Source organism: Lupinus angustifolius, chromosome LG04, assembly GCF_001865875.1.
Source record: "Lupinus angustifolius cultivar Tanjil chromosome LG04, LupAngTanjil_v1.0, whole genome shotgun sequence".
Taxonomy (NCBI): Eukaryota; Viridiplantae; Streptophyta; class Magnoliopsida; order Fabales; family Fabaceae; genus Lupinus; species Lupinus angustifolius.
This window is the reverse complement of record NC_032012.1, coordinates 24,517,255-24,535,866: the sequence shown is the minus strand read 5'-3', so window position 1 is coordinate 24,535,866 and position 18,612 is coordinate 24,517,255. Positions and strand designations below refer to the sequence as shown.

General features: G+C 35.2%; 3 protein-coding genes across 7 annotated transcripts; 2 read left to right on the top strand and 1 right to left on the bottom strand.

Moving 5' to 3' along the window:
- Nucleotides 239-3,499, top strand: LOC109346452 (peroxisomal adenine nucleotide carrier 1-like). Its single transcript, XM_019586017.1, has 5 exons — nucleotides 239-665; nucleotides 1,207-1,438; nucleotides 2,000-2,146; nucleotides 2,265-2,425; nucleotides 2,856-3,499. The coding sequence occupies exons 1-5, from the start codon at nucleotides 517-519 to the stop codon at nucleotides 3,133-3,135; spliced, it is 969 nt and encodes a 322-aa protein (XP_019441562.1). The 5' UTR covers nucleotides 239-516; the 3' UTR covers nucleotides 3,136-3,499.
- Nucleotides 3,465-5,407, bottom strand: LOC109346453 (uncharacterized GPI-anchored protein At5g19250-like). The gene is made up of 2 exons (XM_019586019.1): nucleotides 5,247-5,407; nucleotides 3,465-4,222 (listed from the first exon to the last, which is right to left on the bottom strand). The coding sequence occupies exons 1-2, from the start codon at nucleotides 5,332-5,334 to the stop codon at nucleotides 3,714-3,716; spliced, it is 597 nt and encodes a 198-aa protein (XP_019441564.1). The 5' UTR covers nucleotides 5,335-5,407; the 3' UTR covers nucleotides 3,465-3,713.
- LOC109346450 (polyadenylation and cleavage factor homolog 4-like) lies at nucleotides 8,376-14,743 on the top strand. Of its 5 annotated transcripts, none has more exons than XM_019586014.1 (8): nucleotides 8,376-8,947; nucleotides 9,842-9,943; nucleotides 10,027-10,281; nucleotides 11,344-12,060; nucleotides 12,524-12,730; nucleotides 12,779-13,423; nucleotides 13,525-14,073; nucleotides 14,253-14,743. In XM_019586014.1, exons 1-8 carry the CDS (start codon nucleotides 8,579-8,581, stop codon nucleotides 14,295-14,297), a joined length of 2,889 nt encoding a protein of 962 aa, XP_019441559.1. In that variant the 5' UTR covers nucleotides 8,376-8,578; the 3' UTR covers nucleotides 14,298-14,743. The 5 variants fall into 5 exon arrangements, 4 of the variants coding, with proteins under 4 accessions (XP_019441559.1, XP_019441560.1, XP_019441558.1 ...); XR_002107521.1 differs by having other exon boundaries at nucleotides 8,380-8,947; nucleotides 12,524-13,423; nucleotides 14,253-14,505; nucleotides 14,536-14,743; XM_019586015.1 differs by having other exon boundaries at nucleotides 8,380-8,947; nucleotides 11,344-11,407; nucleotides 11,498-12,060; nucleotides 12,524-13,423.

Genomic DNA, 18,612 nt, shown 5'->3' with positions numbered 1-18,612 from the left:
GGATATCAAAAATACAAAAGCCAATGGTAATTGGACTTAAAAGATTTTTCTACATTTTTAACTATAAAATGTAGAATAAAGTCGTGCAACCAAAAATCGGAGCACAACAATCACTTTTTTATTTAAAATTAAAAATTGCACTTATAATTAGTATACTATATGTATTTAAATTGCCCTGTGTGTAAAAAATTGTGGAATAATTTGTATAATCGTTTTTACTCTTATTATAATACATCAAAATCTAATTCCCCTAGTTTGGGATTGAATTGGTCGGTACCGTTGACAACGATGCATTGTAATTATAGTGATATTAACTGAGTTTTCACAACGATTGTAGTCTTACCCATTCGCGAGCAGAGGAAAACCCATTCGATTTTGGATTCCCGAAAAGATAGCCCTCCCTGAGGTTCGAATCTCAACATTCAACATTGAATTCCCACTACCCTTTATTCCAATTACTCTAAAGTTTGAGTCTTTGTTACTTCATATCCTTCATTTCTTTTAATTTGATCAGAAATGAAGATGCAACTTGATTTGGATTCTTTGTCAGAAGCTACCTCTGGTGCCATTGGATCCCTTGTTAGTACCACTGTTTTGTACCCACTTGACACTTGCAAGACTAAGTATCAAGCTGAAGTTCAAGCTCACAGTAACCGGAAATATAGGTTCCATTGTTCACCCATTTTGCCTTTTCAGTCCAACTTAATTGAATTCAGTTTTGTTTGTGATGCACGTGGAAATATTATTTATACTATTAATCTGTTATCCAATATCACAGAGGATTGAGAGTGAGTATTATGACGTAGTTCAATTCATTTTGCTATCTCACGTAGTCGGATCAAGGCTTAGTTGTTGTTGTATTAATGTATTATCCAATCATCATGCATTCTGATATCATAAAAGATATTTGAATTTTATAATAATTACTTTATAAGTCACAGGGATGATGTATGATAAAATTAAGCTCATGTGTACATGTTTTTATAATGCATTGGTTGGGGTTGCCATTTTCCTTGTAGACTAATTTGTTCTATGCAGTAAAGTTGGTTACTTCTAGTCAATTCTACGAAATTCTGTCCATTAGATAATAAAAATCGTAACTTTCTTACAGACCTATAATAACATTCTGATCATGATGGCTATACCGTGATCAGAAGGTCACTAGTAAGCTATGCTTATTTGATTTTATTGCTTCGTCCCGTGTAGGAGAATATCTGATGTCTTATGGGAAGCAATTTCTAAGAATCAGGTGCTTTCATTGTACCAAGGCCTTGGGACAAAAAATGTCCAGTCCTTCGTTTCGTCGTTTATTTATTTCTATGGGTACAGCTACTTTAAGAAGCTATATTTGAAGAAAACTGGAAAGAAGACCATAGGAACAACAGCAAACTTGATTGCTGCTACTGCTGCTGGGGTTTCTACAATATTAATAACACAGGCAAGTCATGGTTGTAATTATTTTCATAGTTAAACCGTTGCTGTTTACGTACTTACATGAGGGAGGTTGTTGTTATTCTCTTATTTGTAATCTGAGGGAGCTTACATAAATTACTGCATAAGATGATAAGACTATGTTTTTTCCTGAGGCTAATTGTCATCCCGTGGACATAACAACATTGGAGAAGTTTAATATCGGCATTTCTAGTACATGATCTACTAGGAGTTGCCTGAGCTCGGCATTTGAGTAGGTTGGAGTAGGTGGGGATTTGCGTAGAGACCTAGAGTTTCTAAGTTCTAGTCATAGTAACAACTTCATGATGTGCTAAAAAAAATAAAAAGAAAAGACGAATGTGATAAGATCAACTGATACCCTGTTCTTCCAAGTTGATTGATCTCTAATTACTAGATAAACTGATGCTTTGTTCTTCCAAGTTTATTGATCCTAATTACTTGAATGAATTTAGAGTTCAAATTCTTGCTTTCCTTGATCTTAGGCACATAATTTTCAGTCACTGAACCGCCTGCCATATGATATATGACCACTGCTTGTATTTTACAGCCCTTAGACACAGCATCCTCAAGGATGCAGACAAGCGAATTTGGAAAATCAAAGGGGTTTTGGGAGACCCTTTCAGAGGGTACATGGAGTGAGGCATTTGATGGTCTTGGCATATCGATTCTTTTAACTTCAAATCCATCTATTCAGGTATCACTCTTTCTCTGGGTATTTATACAAATGAATCCTAGAGAGAATTTGTTATTCCAGAATAGGTGACTCTAGAAGACAACCCTGACAAGGAACTTTACCCCCACTCCTCCCACAGTATACTGCATTTGATCAGCTGAAGCATAGGCTACTAAAGGACAAGATAAGCAGCAAATCAGGTACAAAGTCATCCCCAGAAGCTCTTTCGGCATTTTCTGCTTTCATGCTTGGTGCAATTTCAAAATGTGCTGCTACATGCTTGACATACCCAGCTATCAGGTGAGTGGTCAATTTAAATTATTTTGCCCTAGAGTTTTTTTCTTGCATTACTGATTCTAGGAAATTAAAAAAGAGGCATTCTGGTTCTATAAAGCTCGTCATGCACATGGTCTAGGAAGGGTCAGACCCACCATGTTGAACCATATTATGCAGTCTTCCCTTGCATTTGCAAGAGGCTGATTCCATGACAACCTATGACTTCCTTGTCTCATAGGAACAACTTTAACCGTTGTGCCTGGACTCCTCTTCTATTACTGGTTCTAGGAATATGATATCAAAAGTATTAGGGGAAAGGTAGTTTAGTATACGCAGATATGTAGTTTCTGCTGATGTATCTTTTGAAGAATAATAAGTAATGTGATATATTGGATCTTCCTTTGTTTATGCTATATTGTGGACTTGCTACGGAAGCTGTTTTGAATTACCATAGGTGCAAGGTCATGATTCAAGCTGCCGATTCAGACAATGATAAAAGAACAGAAGCTGAGAAGAAGGCACAGAAGACGATCTCTGGAGCACTCTATACCATTTTGAAAAGAGAAGGGCTGTTGGGATTTTTCAATGGATTGCCGGCCCAGATATTGAAAACTGTTCTCAGCTCAGCATTGCTTCTGATGGTGAAGGAGAAGATCACAAAGTCCACATGGCTTCTGATGCTAATGATAGGAAGATACATGTCTGTCAATCACCCCAAATTGAAGGCAAATTGAATTTTGTGATGAGTCACATTTTAAACTATTTCTCATCCGAGCCATATGCTAGATTTTGCCTGTTATGGAGGAAATGGCAGCAGATGCAACAAAAATGAGTTTTGCTAACGGGTAAGATTGTTTCTAAAGAAGGAACATGAAAATTGAAAATTCATGTCAATGGAGTCTGTCTCATCTTAGATTTTTTCTCTCATTTAAGACCTTAATCATTAAGTAGACTGTTAGTGTAATAACCTGTTTCCCCATAGCACTATGTTATGCACCTTTGTATCACTTGGAATAGGTCAAAAGTTCATGCTCAAAAATATTATTGATGATAGTGACAAGAATAAGATAACTCTTTAGGAACAAGCTTTCTTTCTCCTATTTGTCTTACTCAAACATTCTATTGGCAATTACAATACGGAAACAATAGTCACACACAGATCTCTTCATTTTCCACTAGAAAATCACCTGTCTTAATTATTTTCAGTTTACATTGACAGAGAATATATGAGACTTTTATCGTGGTGGCAAGACCTCCCGATCCTTAACAAAATTGTAATAACAAAGCATTGCCCACACCCATCCTTTTGGTTTCATAATAGCAGAATATTTCCAACTAATAAGAACATTGAGCTGTAAATCAATCCAACTCTGGAAATCAAATCAGCACCATTAGAACTATATGGGGCAAAGTTTCCTGCAGGAGTGTTAGTGGTCAACACAACAACAATCCAGTTTTTTTCTGAACCAATACCAACTCCTGTATATTTCGTGTCGATGAGAACATCTGAGTAGATAGATTGCGTGAAATTGGTGAGGACGAGACTTGGAACTAGGCCAGGAACACAGGCAGGCATTACAGTTCCATCCCGCGTGTCGAAAATGCTCAGGTGACATTTAGTTAAAAGCTCTGGGTAGTTGGAGAACTGAGGCTCTGTGCCTGGTACTGTGTTAGCACCTGTAGTATTTGTGCAGGGTTGATTCTTGAATTGTTCAGCTATCTCATGGGCAAGGCAATCTGCATTTTCGTTCTTTGTTAGAGTTTCCATGTTTAATGACGCCCGATACTTGTTGATTCCCTGATAAAGATTATATTTCTCATCTGCAGGAGAATATATTTGGTAAGTGCAGTTTCAAGAAACACAGTTACTTAGTTCTTTATTAAATGCTCCACGATGCCACTGCTAAGTTAAATTTACTTCTTATTTAATTGAGTAGTTCATTGCCATTTGGTTGAAACCATCATGTTTCTGGCAGTATGCTGATAAATTTCAGCTCTGCAAAATTTCTTTAATCTCAAACCAATTTAAGTTAGCAACTGTGACCTCTAGTAGAAAATTTTAAAGCTTTATTGACAAAATTAACAAACATTAAGATCAAACAATATTAGCAACATGGAACAACATAGACGTTAATGACCATCTGGACAACTTACTCATACACAAAGTGATGAAATTTTAATGTAGTAGTAGCCACCTTAATTTGTGGTGCATGAAAATTTCTAAATTGTCCATCTGGACAGTCATTTATTACCTATAAAAACTCAAGAGCACATAGCACAAGGTAAAAAGAATCTAGTTCAACACTTAACATAAATGATATAATCATAAAGATCAGCAAGAAACAATCTACTTATTTATTGAAACGCCTGACTTCAGGCTAAGTAACCCAGATCTATACCTGATTACCTCAGATCCGATCCAGCTCTCATAGGCTTTTGAGAAACACAATAAAAAGCAAAGATAGTCACAAGTCACAATATGAATGACCAAGGGGCATTTAGAATATCTTATAAAGAGTTTATTTGAACGAGAATATATTGTGAAAATAACTTATTTCATTGCTTTTTTTATAGTTTATTCCAATAAGATCATAAGAGAAACTTATGAAAATATCTATTTTAAGTCTATTTAGAAAAACTTATTAAACAAGTGTCAATTAAGCTATTTACACACACCCAAAACCTGAAACTAATTCCTAAACTTATGTTAGCATATGTTCAAATCACTATAGATGCATCATTACTAATATACTAAGTGCTTTTTCACAACAATAATAATTTTACCAAATGAGAGCTTAGTCAAGAGATTATAATGAAACTATTTAGAGAAATAACAGAAAATTACCATGATCATCACATTTAACGGGATAATTTATTAAGAGAAAGGAAGAAAGGAGAAGCAAGAAGAAAGAAGAGAACTTGGGGAACGCCATTGTTTGAACCTGAGTTGTGGAAGGAATAGGAATAGAGAGGTAGAAGAAGAAGAAGCAGAGTACTCCTTCTCTAACAAAAAGACAACTTGCCATCTTATATAGGTGTAACGTAAGTTTGCTTGTAATGTTTGCTTTACTGTTTCTTAAAGTACAAGGTAACTACTAGATGCTATAGACAGCACAACACACTGATACTGAAGAAGACATTGCAACGGTAAGGAATAGCAACCTATTTTCCCAACTGTTCCGGTGTCTCTTTCTTGCACGTTTATATGGTTACATGTCATTTCATGTGTCAAAATTTAACAAATGCTTTATTCACAATCATTTTTACTAATGCATATTCAGGGTAAGTATTGTTCAAAGGTAAACATATTAGAATAGAGACCTCCTATCCCAGATCATATCTCATACGCTGTCTCGCATAAATAAAAATATAATATGTCAATTAATTTGTTTAAACCTTCATTACTGTTTTTGTTTTTGTTTTATTATCATTGACGCGAGACAACTATGAGACATGATCCGACACTTCACATCTGTTTATATATATTCACACATATATATGATATGATATCAACCCAACGTTATTATCACTTTTCTCTTATGCCACCTTTCCATCTCAATCTTACAATCACAGTCACTTTTCTCTCTTCCTTCGTACCTCTCTCTCTGTATCTTCTTACACATTTCTACACACGTAAGACAGATTCGTGCAAGAACATTGAGTCTCTAGGAAGCCTATGTAATTGTTGAAGAAGAGTCATTTTTCTTGGCATGCTATAGTAAGATATATATGTGCATTACCAATGGATCCAAGTTCAGACATGCTGTAGTAATTTCTGAACGTACCTGTAAAAGGGAAAGAGCAAGGTAAGAACTTTGACATTCAGCCAGATGAGGAGTTCTCTTCAGTGAAAGTAACAAACAGAAGACTCAAAAACTTCAATTTCGAATAGTGAATGGAAGACTGAAGCTTGAGCAAAGTTTCAGCATATATAACATAACAACCCTCTTCAGTGTATCACATACAAATAAGATATGAGCCAATTTAAATTCTTCCTCCTGTGTGTTCAGGAGGAGTTGTTGGTATGGTGGTATCTGAGTTGAGTTTCGTTGCTGAATTCAGACAAATGTCGACCTGAGAGAAACATTGTAGCTTAGGCTTTGTGTAGAATCGGAGTATCGGACAATCGCCGACTTTGGATAGTTTTGTGTGGGCATCTGAAAAGGGAGATATAAGATTAGCATTTATAGGAGTATGCTTAGCGAGAGAAAGCAGAGAGAATACAACATCATCAATCATTGCATATGACATGACTTTGTCCTTTCAGCAATCTTAAACTAACAATGTCGTAAATTTGGACTATCTTTGTATCCCTCATGGCTAACACAAACTTGTCAACTGCTGCTCAAGTGGTGTTTCCTTGTTGTTGGTGTGAAGGAATGTTTTATAGGTATAACAGATGTTGACCTGACTATGTCCTGTCGTTGTCGTCCTATCCTCGAGCAAGTTCGGTCTTCTACTCATGATCTAGAGTTGCAAAACATTCAATCTTGTCTGCCAGAGCATGATCAATGGTTGTGTACCAGATCTGCCGGTAGTTGGCATCTAACCGGTCTAGCCACGGGATGATAAATAAATGAACATCTACCAACTACATTTAGTATTGGAGACAATTGCTATGGTTCACGACATCCATGAAGACTTACCTATTATGGTTCATCTTATGATCCATGAACTGAATATCAGTGACAAATGTCCATAGGTATCACCACTTTCTAGACAATTTTGTTCTAACGGCATCTTTTATTTGAAGTAAACTTAAATTGAAGGGGTGATTCCCTCAGGCAAATTGCTCTTCTTTTGAATTTTGGCCTTGAAGATAGACAAACCTTCTTCCATCGATCTTTCTATGTTTTCCTATGGATTAAAATTTCATATTAGGATTTTACCAAGCAAAACACAAGGTTTCCAACCCAAAAAATGTGTAACCATTACCTTACTCTCATAATAACCATTCTAAAATTGATAACTTTTTTGTGATACTATAATATAATCAAATGATATTCACCTCTGCTTCCTAACCCTTTATAGGGTAGGGTGGTTGGGTTTGAAGTTTTAGAAAATTCCCTTCACTTCTCCGTGTCACATCACTCCCGAATTCAAAGTTCGCTGAATAACTACTTTACACGAGAGTTTCTTAAGATTTGAACATTCACAAACTTCAAGCAATCTCCTCTTTCTCTCCACTGATTTTGGAGACAGCCCTCCATACATGTACCTAGAGGGCTGAGCATGAGCCTTAAAATACTTATTATCGCTTACCAAACCATAAATGTTGTATCATTCTTTTTTGAATCAGAAGTGAACTGATCCTAAATGTTAATTGAGGCATCATTCAAACCAAACCCGATACTATAATTGATTAAATATAATGTATATACAATTGAATAGAACATACAATATGTGCAAAAATGAGTGATTGACCATGAGAAAGTTGAACTACTTAATGTTTATATCTTATCCAATCTAAATAATATTGACCAAATCTAATTTTTAAATTCGGAATCAGAACTAGACCTAATGAAACTCGTCTATAATCAAAACTGGATGAATGAACGAGTAGAGTGTTCTGCTTAATAAGAAACTCCAAGAATAAATCAAACTTAAAATTACATTGTGGGTTTTGCTGTAGATATTAAACACAATGCAAGCCCAGTGTGGGTTTTGCATTTTGCTTTTGAAAAAAGCACAACTCAATTTAGTAGATAGGATCACCTATCTCATAATTTTTCTGTCTCCTTATCCCAAATCAATCATACATTATAAAACAATATTAAAATATTAATTTTTGATTTTATAATTTGTTTATATATCAAATGGAACAAGACAAGACATTTGATTATAGCCTATTCTATGAGAGCGAATCAAAACATTTCGGTTTTCTTAATCCGACGAGCACAATTATCGTAGGGACCACATGAACAATCTCACTCCTATCCTACACCGTCCGACTCACAAATTCATTAAGATCTATCGGTCCAGAACTAAATCATTTCCCCCTCATTCTCTCTCCTAAACCCAAAATTTCAATCTTCTCTATATCTACATGGCGCCGGTTTCCACTTCTTTCCACCGTGGACGCGAAAAACCATAACGCTCTCTTAACTCAAACTTCCCCCAAATCAAAAACCCTAACCCTAATCCTCATTTCTCACACGAGTGAGGTGTGTGATCTATATGTACTCTCAGAATTTGATACTCACCGCAGAAAACCCTAGACACTCGGCGGCGTTTCAACAGCCACTACCTCCGGCCACTGCGAAAGCCCTCATGAGCAATGAGAATATCGCGCAGAAGCCTCCCCCTTCGATTCTCGTGGGTCGCTTCAAGGCACTGCTCAAGCAGCGTGACGACGAACTTAGGGATTTTCCCGGTGCCCCCGTGCCGCCACCTACCACCGACGAAATTGTTGAGATTTACGAGATGCTGTTGTCGGAGCTCACGTGCAATTTGAAGCCTATTATCACCGATCTCACAATCATTGCTGAACAGCAGAGGGAACACGCTAAGGGTATTGCTGATGCAATTTGCGCTCGGATTCTCGAGGTCTGTCTCCGAAGCTGCACAAAGTTCTTATCTTTTGCTGTTTTTTTGCGCCTCGAAATTTGTAAAGTATATCAGTGGATTCGAATCAAAGCACTTGTTTTTACTTTGTCTTAAAATTATCCCTTTTATTAGCTTCAATTTCTGCGGATTTGATTTTATATTTTCGGTTAGGTGAGAGAGATTTTAGTTCAACCAACTAAAAAAGACAGAAGTGGATTATGCTAAAATTGACAGTTATTTAATCTATTATGGCTATTATTATCATCATCCAACTAAAACAAACAATTGTTATGACCGTTTTAAAAATGGAATAGTACAATCTAACTGATTTGCATGGGGATTACCTTACAAATCAACCATGCTATTTGTACAACTTCCCCTTCTAGGTAAAGAATAAGAGGCTCTATGCCTTCTCTTTCTTATCTTTTTTCTCATATTCTTAATCCCAAAGGAGAAGTTGTCACCTTGTTTGTACAAAAACCATTTCCCCTTACAATTTGTGAAAAGCTTTGAGTACTTAATTCAATTTCAGAAAATCGGTAGGGTATACAAATTGAAATACACTTTATTATTAAAATATTCAGAATCGTCACCTGAAAAAAAAAATTATTGCAGCTTCACTGAAATGTAAGTCTTATGTCGTTGTGCAAAAAAAATGGTGAATACAAAAATAACAGAAAATGTTTTAAGAAGAAAAGTAACAGATCACAAACAGTGATGTAACTATAAACTATATTGTGAAGAGAAATGCAGCCTTTTAATGCTAGAGTTCATTTTTATTTTGTTAATGTTTAGTAGGAAATTAGTGTTTTTGTTACTTTTAGAATCTAGTTGTTGAATTATATACCTGGTTATGCCACTGCTTACATGGGATTTCAAGTTATCCTCCTGCAGGTGCCTGTGGATCAAAAGTTACCTGCACTCTATCTTTTGGACAGTATTGTGAAGAATTATGGTCAAGAATATGTTAGATACTTCTCTTTACGTTTGCCAGAAGTACGTTGATTAGAGTTGCATTATTATTTTAATTTATACCATTCTGTTCTGTATTAAAACTTGTATTTCTATTTTCTCCCCAGGTTTTCTGTGAGGCATATAGGCAAGTCCAGCCTAGTTTGCATCCTGCTATGCGCCATCTGTTTGGGACGTGGTCAAAAGTCTTCCCACCTTCTGCCCTACGCAAGATTGAAGCTCAATTGCAATTTTCTCAAGCTGTTAATAATCAATCATCTACCATGAATTCCCTCAGGGCATCTGAATCTCCTCGACCTAGTCATGGCATTCATGTTAATCCAAAGTACTTGCGACAGTTAGATCGCTCAACTGTGGATAGTGTAAGCTTTTTTATGACATCTCTGTATCCATACAAATATGCAGGGACTAGACTGAGGCTTGTTTATTAGCTGATGTCCCAAGCTTGTATTTTTCACTAAATGGAAAATTTATGGTTTACATGTAACCCTAAGCGTATGTAATTTTTGTTGCACATAAATTATTTTATCTCTGATGATAGGAATTTTCTGTATCCATCATTCTCTTTCTCTCCCCCCAACAATGTTTCCCTTTTTTTTTATTTTTGTACAAATCTTGTTCTCCAAACTTTCCATATACCTATGACCAGAATTTTAATGAGAGTTTAATCTGGTATTTTTTATGGCTTCATAAGGGTTGTCCCTTCCCTGTTGGCTCCTCTTGTTTGCATCGGAATCATCAAAGGGTTATTTTTTTTCCTTTGTCTACTAGCATGGGTTTGTTTTTTGTAACGTCTCAAAAACTTATGGGTTTTAGTGGAGTGGAAGGAGAAAGACCTGGGTAATAAATTAAATGCCTTTGATTGTGTCTCCATACAAGACTATATAATTCACATGTCATTAACGGTAAAATTATTCTATTTATCTGTGAGCATCACCAGCAACAAATAGACAGATATAATTTGACCGATTTTCTCTGCAGCTTCTCAATTTTCTTTTGACATCTGAGATGCTTGTCACTCTGCTGAGTGATATTATTTTTCCTTTCCCTCCTCTCTGTTATCATTTAGTTTTCTCTGCTTGTATTATGTCTGAGGCTGAGGCAGCAAGAACCGTGTTCTTTGATGCTACAAAGGGAATGCTGCTTAATATCCGGCATTTGATAAATAAAAAATTAACCCTTATTTGGGGAAAATTCCTGGGCTGAGCCTTGGTGCAATGGTAAGGCTGCTTGCCTTATGACCTGAAGGTCATGGGTTCAAATCAAGTCTCTTTGCTTGTGAGGGTAAGGTTGTATACATCTAACATTCTCGGGCCTCATTAGGTGGGAGCCTCGTGCACTGGGCTGCCCTTTATTTTAGGAAAATTCATGCAAATAGATACAAGGGGTGGCATTTTGACAGGTTCCTGGTTTTATTCTCATAGGTTGGTGGTGAAAAGTTGGACTCATCAGGAAAGGCTAGCAATACAAATTTTGGTCTTGTTGCCAGTAAGACACAACAATATGTATCTAGCAGGATTGGAATGTCCTCTTCACCTTCAAGAATAGGTATTGATAGGTCTTTGTCTGCTTCTATAGATGAATACGCAGTTGGCAATTCTGCTGCCAGGATAGTCGAGAGAGAGTCTCCTCGTCCATCTGTTGATTATGGAATAACCAAAGCATTGGGTAGAGATGAAGAGTTGAGTGAATGGCAGCTAAAGCAGTATTCTGGCGATGGTCTAAATCGGTTTCAAACTTCAATGACACACAGCCTTATTAATGGACATCAGCGTCAAAGTCCAAGAGCACTGATTGATGCGTATGGATGTGACAAAAGCCATGAAACTTCAAGCAATAAGCGTTTGTTAGTTGAACGGCTGGACAGAAATGGTAAAGATAAGGTGTTGTCAACATCATGGCAGAATACTGAAGAGGAGGAGTTTGATTGGGAAGATATGAGTCCAACATTAGTAGACCATAGTAGGATTAGTGGTTTGTTGCCATCAACAATTGGTTTCCCCAGGGAAAGGCCTGGTATTATTGCAGGTAATGCAACTTCGCCAGAGCAAGATATCAGGAAGGGTTGGTCTAGCGGGTCTCAGCTTCCTCCAGTGGACGATTCTTCTGTTACAGCAGAAGACACATTTCCTTCTTCGGCTGTATGTTTCCTAAGCTTTTATCTTTTATTCTCTTGACTATGTACTTCTGAATGAGTTGTGATACTGCACTATACCTCTATTAAGATGCCGTTGATGCTTATGGATCTAATAATAATTTTTCTGCTGATGAGGATTTTGATAGCTTTGTCTGGGAGGCAATATCAAATGTCTTGCATTGATTCATACTTGTCTGACAATTGGTCTCTAATTTTTAGTTCACGGTTATTCACTAATGCCATATTTTGCACAAGAAACTGCTGCTGTGTTTAATTTAGGCATATATTGGACAAAACAAGTGGCTTTTGTATAACTATTATGATGTTTTCCTTTTTTACTTGAATTTAGTTCACATCTTTGATGATCAATCTGAATTTCTGTTTTTTTACTAGTATAATTTGAAAGGGAATAGGACTTGTCAGTATCTCGCTAAATGGAATTAAAACTCTATTTATTCTTTCTGCAGCATGGCCATGTCTTTGTGGGTCAGATATCTGGTTTCCAAAATCAAATAAATCAGAGTCTGGGGTCCTGTCAACCTCGTGAAGCTTGGAAGATTTCTCATCATCCATCTAATTCTTCACAATACTTATTTAATATTAGAGGACAACCAAGGAGTCTTTTGATGCCCCCTACTGATAACGTTCCCAGTACAAATGAAATCCCATTTGGGATTCGACCTGCAGTGTCAAGGATTTCTGGTCTTGCCTCCAATATGGAGATTCGTCCACCAGTTTTACCGGCATCTTTTGACATAAGGCCTTCAGTAAATCTGCATGCCACTCGTCCTCCCACCTTAAATCCAATATTTCCATTGCCAAGCCATTTTAGGAGTCAATTTGAAGCTATGAATACAAGTAACCCCATTGTGAATCATGGTCCAAGTAAATCTCCAAATATGACTGAACAGTTTCTGGACAGTGCTGAGAACAAGGATACAGGTAAAGCAAATATACATCAGTTGCCTAATCATTTTGCTGGACTAATTTCACCCAACCAGCAAAACCATGGACAAGTATCACAACTGCAGTTTTTTCCACCTCGGGATCCATCTGTCCCACCATATAGTCATGGAAGCTCTTTCAGAGGACGTGGTGCTCCTCTAAGTACAGCCATGTCAAATCCAATGTCTGTTTTACAATTCCCTTTACCAGCCCAAGGTGTTGCAAATAACTCCTTACATTTTCAACCGGGATCCCATCCTCCTCTACCTCCAGGTCGTCCTTGTGCTCCATCACAAATGATGCTTCATCCAAATGCTAGTCCATTTATGCCAAATCAACAGCCAACTGCTGCATATTCTAATTTAATTAATTCACTAATGTCTCAAGGCATGATCTCATTGGGTAACCAGCTCCCTCCACAGGTATCTAATATCTAATACCAGTTCATTTATTTATTCCTTTTACCTTGTTTGCTGATTTGATTATGCAACTCAAAATTGTAACTAACATTATTTCGTTTTAGGATTCTGTTGGAACTGAGTTTAATCCAGATATTCTGAAGCTTCGTCACGAATCTGCTATCAATGCTTTATATGGTGATCTCCCTAGACAATGCACCACTTGTGGGCTACGATTCAAATGCCAAGAGGAGCACAGTAGTCATATGGACTGGCATGTGACCAAGAACCGGATGTCTAAAAACCGTAAGCAGAAGCCATCTCGTAAGTGGTTTGTGAGTGACAGGATGTGGCTTAGTGGTGCGGAGGCTTTGGGAGCAGAATCAGTTCCCGGTTTTTTGCCAACTGAGGTAGTAGATGAAAAGAAAGATGATGATGAGTTGGCAGTACCAGCTGAAGAGGACCAAAATACATGTGCATTATGTGGAGAGCCTTTCGATGAGTTTTACAGTGATGAAATGGAGGAATGGATGTATAGAGGAGCTGTATACCTCAATGCACCCACAGGAACAACACCTGGCATGGACAGGTCACAGTTAGGGCCCATTATTCATGCTAAATGCAGATCAGAATCTACTGTGTCCCCCTCTGAAGATTTTGCACTGGATGCAGGGGTATGTGTTTCTCAATATATTATATGCAGTTCATTTGCTTAAATTTTATTATCAGGAGATTGTTCTATTCCATTTTAGTTTCTTTGTTCCATTTTAATACTTCTATCAGCAACATTTTTCCATGGTGATTATGCATATGCTTAAGCCATCTTCAGTAATTAATGTTCCTTTCTATGTAGGGTGCCAATGAAGAGGGTAGTCAAAGAAAACGCATGCGGAGTTGACTAAACTTGATCAGTTTTGTGTACTGTAACGTATAATTTTCCAGTAGCGTACTCTTACATATTTTTTATAGAGTTGAATTTGCAATACCATGGCCTTGTGCCAAAATCTTATACATGTATAGTTGGACCGGTTACATGCATATTTCTCGCAGCCAATGGTTACATTTTAACCTGCCATTACTGTCCCAAAATCAAAAACTATTTACAAGTACTGTATTATTTCTGGGATGAGGTGCAGGGTTTTCTATTTTAAAACAATTCAGCGAGATGCTATCTGTTGGATCAGTAAATTGACACAGTTGCTGTTATATAGCAGGTTATTCACTTAGCGTAGTATCCATAAGCACTTATACTAGTATTTATCAAATTCATGCATAGATGAGACAGACTGAAAAGATATGATATCAATTTCTTGCTTTAAATAAATTAGTTGTGCTGGTTATTTCTGTGCATGCCCATATTGTGTTTTGTAATTGCTTTTTTTGTCTAGCCACAAGCATACTCTAGGAAAGGCTGGGGAAAATCCACAGTATAGTGGGACTCATTCTCCCAATGGGATTTTTTTGAATGAAAAGGACGACCACGAAGAGATGGATAATTGAATGCACAAAACTCATGCACTAACTGATTCATTTATGAAAATTTACTTCTACACCCACCTTATGTCCTTATCTCTAAAATTTCAATCCCACTCCTTCCGATTAAACTCGATCATATTCGGGCCTAATCATTATTGGGTCAAACCAGGTGAGCGGATAAGGTTAGGTCCTACTCAACCCTATTACCTCCCTACCCAACCTCTTTCCATTGTTGCTGCAAAACAACTGCACCCTACCTCCACCACCATGATATCTCCCACCTCTGATCACATTCTCAGCCCAATTAACTTAGCAATACATGTTTTATTCCTTCCACCAATCTTTTAATTAAACAAGTTTTATTTTGGTGGACATTTTATACCACTAAAATAAAAAGAAATAACAATGTGTGAGAATGAGAATCTATGTTGTCCAAGATAAATAATGAAAATTAGTTTTCTGTAAGATAATCATGGAGAATCACGTTATAATTTTGCATCATTGATTTGACATATTGTGCTGCCAAAATTAGATTAAGAGTTCAATTTAGTTTTCTTTATTATAACATTTCCTTGTTTTCTTAGAAAGTAAGTTCAAAATTATAAATTTTAATAATGATATAGTTCATAATACTATTTTTTTAAGATTTATCTTAGCGTGATTTTTTGTTTTAGATTAAACACGAAATACAGTAAATTATATTCTCTCCAAAATACCTACATTATTAGTTGATTTTCATGATTTTGTTAAAAACAAATCAAGAATTGTTAAAACAGTATTACACAACTTAGTAAATACAAGATTTGTAAAACAGTATGATACGCGTGAAACCGTGAACTGTGGGATCTCAAAGTGAGTTATTAATTTTTTTACTAATCACTACGGTTAGAAAGGGCTGTGTATTAATTTCAATCCCCATAAAAAAACACAAGTATATAGTATATAGTATATACTATATAGTACTGTGTTTAACCAACTACCCAGTTGAAATGCAGTGTGGTCCTATATTACTTTGTACAATCCAATTCTGCAGTAAAAAACGAAAGGTGTAAATGTCATTAAGGAGAAAAGCAGAAATATGATTGATGCATGAATCAGTAACATTAATTTGCAGCAAATATCTAATACCCTTTCCTTCATAATAAATACTTACCTATTTCCTCTCTATATGATATAACCAAACCATGCACTCAAAAACAAACAAAAAAACCCAGCTCTACAACATTAACCAACCCAATCAGTCTCATGTCCCTTTCAGTTATAAATTCAAGGAACAGACCAGACCCATGGCATTGTACCCAAACAACAACCAACCACACATTTGGTTAATTTCCTCTACATTTATTCCTTGTATCATTGTGGGCATCATGCATTGTGTAATCGTAGTTTTTTATTTTGTATGTTTTTTGGATAGACGCAATTTTATGTTCAAGCAATATATATACCATAATAGATAACTCAATGGCCGATTCACTATCCGGATGGAAGTTGTATTGAGTGGTACAAAATGTACTATAATTAGAATATGAGGAATAATATGGATATAGTTTTGAGAATAAAGTATTTTTTCATATCAGGAGATAATTTATTTCCTCCAGTCAGTACTATTTTGCTTAGTTTTAAAAATATTTTTGTAGAAATAATTAAATAGGACACATGTCATGATTTTATTGGTTGAAGGAGATAATTTATCTATTTATAGCATGAGATATATTATTCTCTATAATTTTATATAAGTAAGAGTGCAAAAAAAAATATTGATCATACGGGTAACATATACATGTTGAGATTACTAGTTTGTAATTTGAGGCTAATTATAACAACAGCAAACAACAAATTTGTAGAATTTCATTTTGATTTTTTTTGGGAAAAGAAATAATTAGCACAATTTTCCTTCTTGTTTTTTGATTTCATATTTCTCTCTTTACTTGTTGTCAAAACGAAAATATTCAGTGGTTGTTTACATATTATTTGGGTGTTTATTTTTCCATTTGATATAATTATTCTTGGTCTATTCGATAATTTATTTATGCTTTCAGAAACAATCTGAATTATTTTCTAAACAACTTATTCTTCATAAAATAAATTACTGTTCATTAAAAAGGTAAAAAACTAAAATTGACAAGAAGCTGTTAATTTTTTTATCATAATAACAATTATGAACTGGTACTTTTTTGTCGGTGCTTGTACAAATAGGAGTTAACTAGTTTTAAGTTTAATTATATATTTTTATTATACATTTGTGTAATAATAAATATATAAATAATTATTATATGAATAATAGTACATGTATATAATAAATTTTTATTATAATTCAACTACTAAAATTTCTTATAAAATAATAATAGAATAAATTATTTAAAATATTAAATTAATAAAAAAAATGTAACATATATAAAATATTTAGTTAAAAATAAGTTTATGAAGATATCAAAACATGTATATGGTGGTTATCATGATCTCTACGTAAGTTATAGTTGACGTAACCCTGTATTTTTAAACTGATGCAACTACTTTTGTCGAACATTATATTATTTTTTATTAGATATTAACGGCACCACACACGTAAATAGCTTTATTGTTTTTGTTGATCTCTTACAAAAAAATTATATTGAAGTATCCAAAATTATGTTTATATATACAACATGTTTTCACGTAAAAGAACAATGATCTAATTCATAAGAACAATACTTGTTGGAAGAATAATCACACATTTTAAAATAATTTATTTTCTTACACATAAGGTAAATGAATATCCTTAACTATAAAAAAAACACATATTTTTACAATATTACTTTGAATAGTTTGAACTCGAAATACTAGATTTAACATTTTAAAGAATTTAGATAATTAACACACATCTTACGTGAGTGTATCTTTTAAATTTAACCCAATCATTTCTATTCAAAAATATTCAAAATAATTATTAGTTCATTTACAAACATAGTATTGATTATAAATATTATAAAATTATTTACAATAACGATATTGTTGTTCGTACGGTGAGATTTAGGTAGGCGACGATTGACGGATAAAGAGTCTTCTAAATGTTATATGGGAGCGCCTAAGGTTGTACCTGAAAAGGTTGTCCAACTCTCAAATCAATATATAAAATATGCATGAGAATTGAGAGAATATAATCTAAAAGTAAATGAGAGAGTTAAGATTTTATTAGTTATGCGGACCTATTTACAGTGAAGTCCATGAACTATTTTATAGCAGATGTTGTTGGCACGATCGAATATCTTGCCATGTCAGGCCTATCCCAGTCATGTATGGTTTGCTTTACCCATGTTGGACAACTAGTGACATGTTCAGGTGGCATGGAAGTCATGTGCAGACGACATGACATACTAATGGCATAAACAATTCCTTTATTGTCATTTGGATCTTGTCGAGTCAATGACGTACTTCTCTGGATTATTCGATTGCCCGGTCATGATCCAAAGGTGTTTGAAATGATTTCAGCTTGTCCAGTACCTGACTGACACTTGATAGTTTAGCCCAACCGTGACATATCTTCTAGACCGGGATGGAACATATCCACATAATTAAATTGTATTATATATATATAGAGAGATAGAGATCTTGGGTGGAACTATAATGTAGCCTTCATTTGATAAAGTAGAAATTAGATGGAGAGAAAAAGTGAGATAAAAATGAAAGAGAAACAAATGTTTTCTCTTTGGCTGTCAAAAGAGAAAGAGATGAGAGAATAAAAAATGCATGAGATCCAC

What these genes read in the sequence shown, in the direction of transcription:
- LOC109346452 (XM_019586017.1), top strand. Translation starts at nt 517, where the DNA reads ATGAAGATGCAACTTGATTTGGATTCTTTGTCAGAAGCTACCTCTGGT. An exon ending in CTACAATATTAATAACACAG is followed by an intron (nt 1,439 to 1,999) that starts GCAAGTCATGGT and finishes TGTATTTTACAG; the next exon opens with CCCTTAGACACAGCATCCTC. An exon ending in CTTCAAATCCATCTATTCAG is followed by an intron (nt 2,147 to 2,264) that starts GTATCACTCTTT and finishes CTCCTCCCACAG; the next exon opens with TATACTGCATTTGATCAGCT.
- LOC109346453 (XM_019586019.1), bottom strand. Translation starts at nt 5,334, where the DNA reads ATGGCGTTCCCCAAGTTCTCTTCTTTCTTCTTGCTTCTCCTTTCTTCC. An exon ending in CGTTAAATGTGATGATCATG is followed by an intron (nt 4,223 to 5,246) that starts GTAATTTTCTGT and finishes ATTCTCCTGCAG; the next exon opens with ATGAGAAATATAATCTTTAT.
- LOC109346450 (XM_019586013.1), top strand. Translation starts at nt 8,579, where the DNA reads ATGTACTCTCAGAATTTGATACTCACCGCAGAAAACCCTAGACACTCG. An exon ending in TTTGCGCTCGGATTCTCGAG is followed by an intron (nt 8,948 to 9,841) that starts GTCTGTCTCCGA and finishes ATCCTCCTGCAG; the next exon opens with GTGCCTGTGGATCAAAAGTT. An exon ending in TCTCTTTACGTTTGCCAGAA is followed by an intron (nt 9,944 to 10,026) that starts GTACGTTGATTA and finishes TTTTCTCCCCAG; the next exon opens with GTTTTCTGTGAGGCATATAG.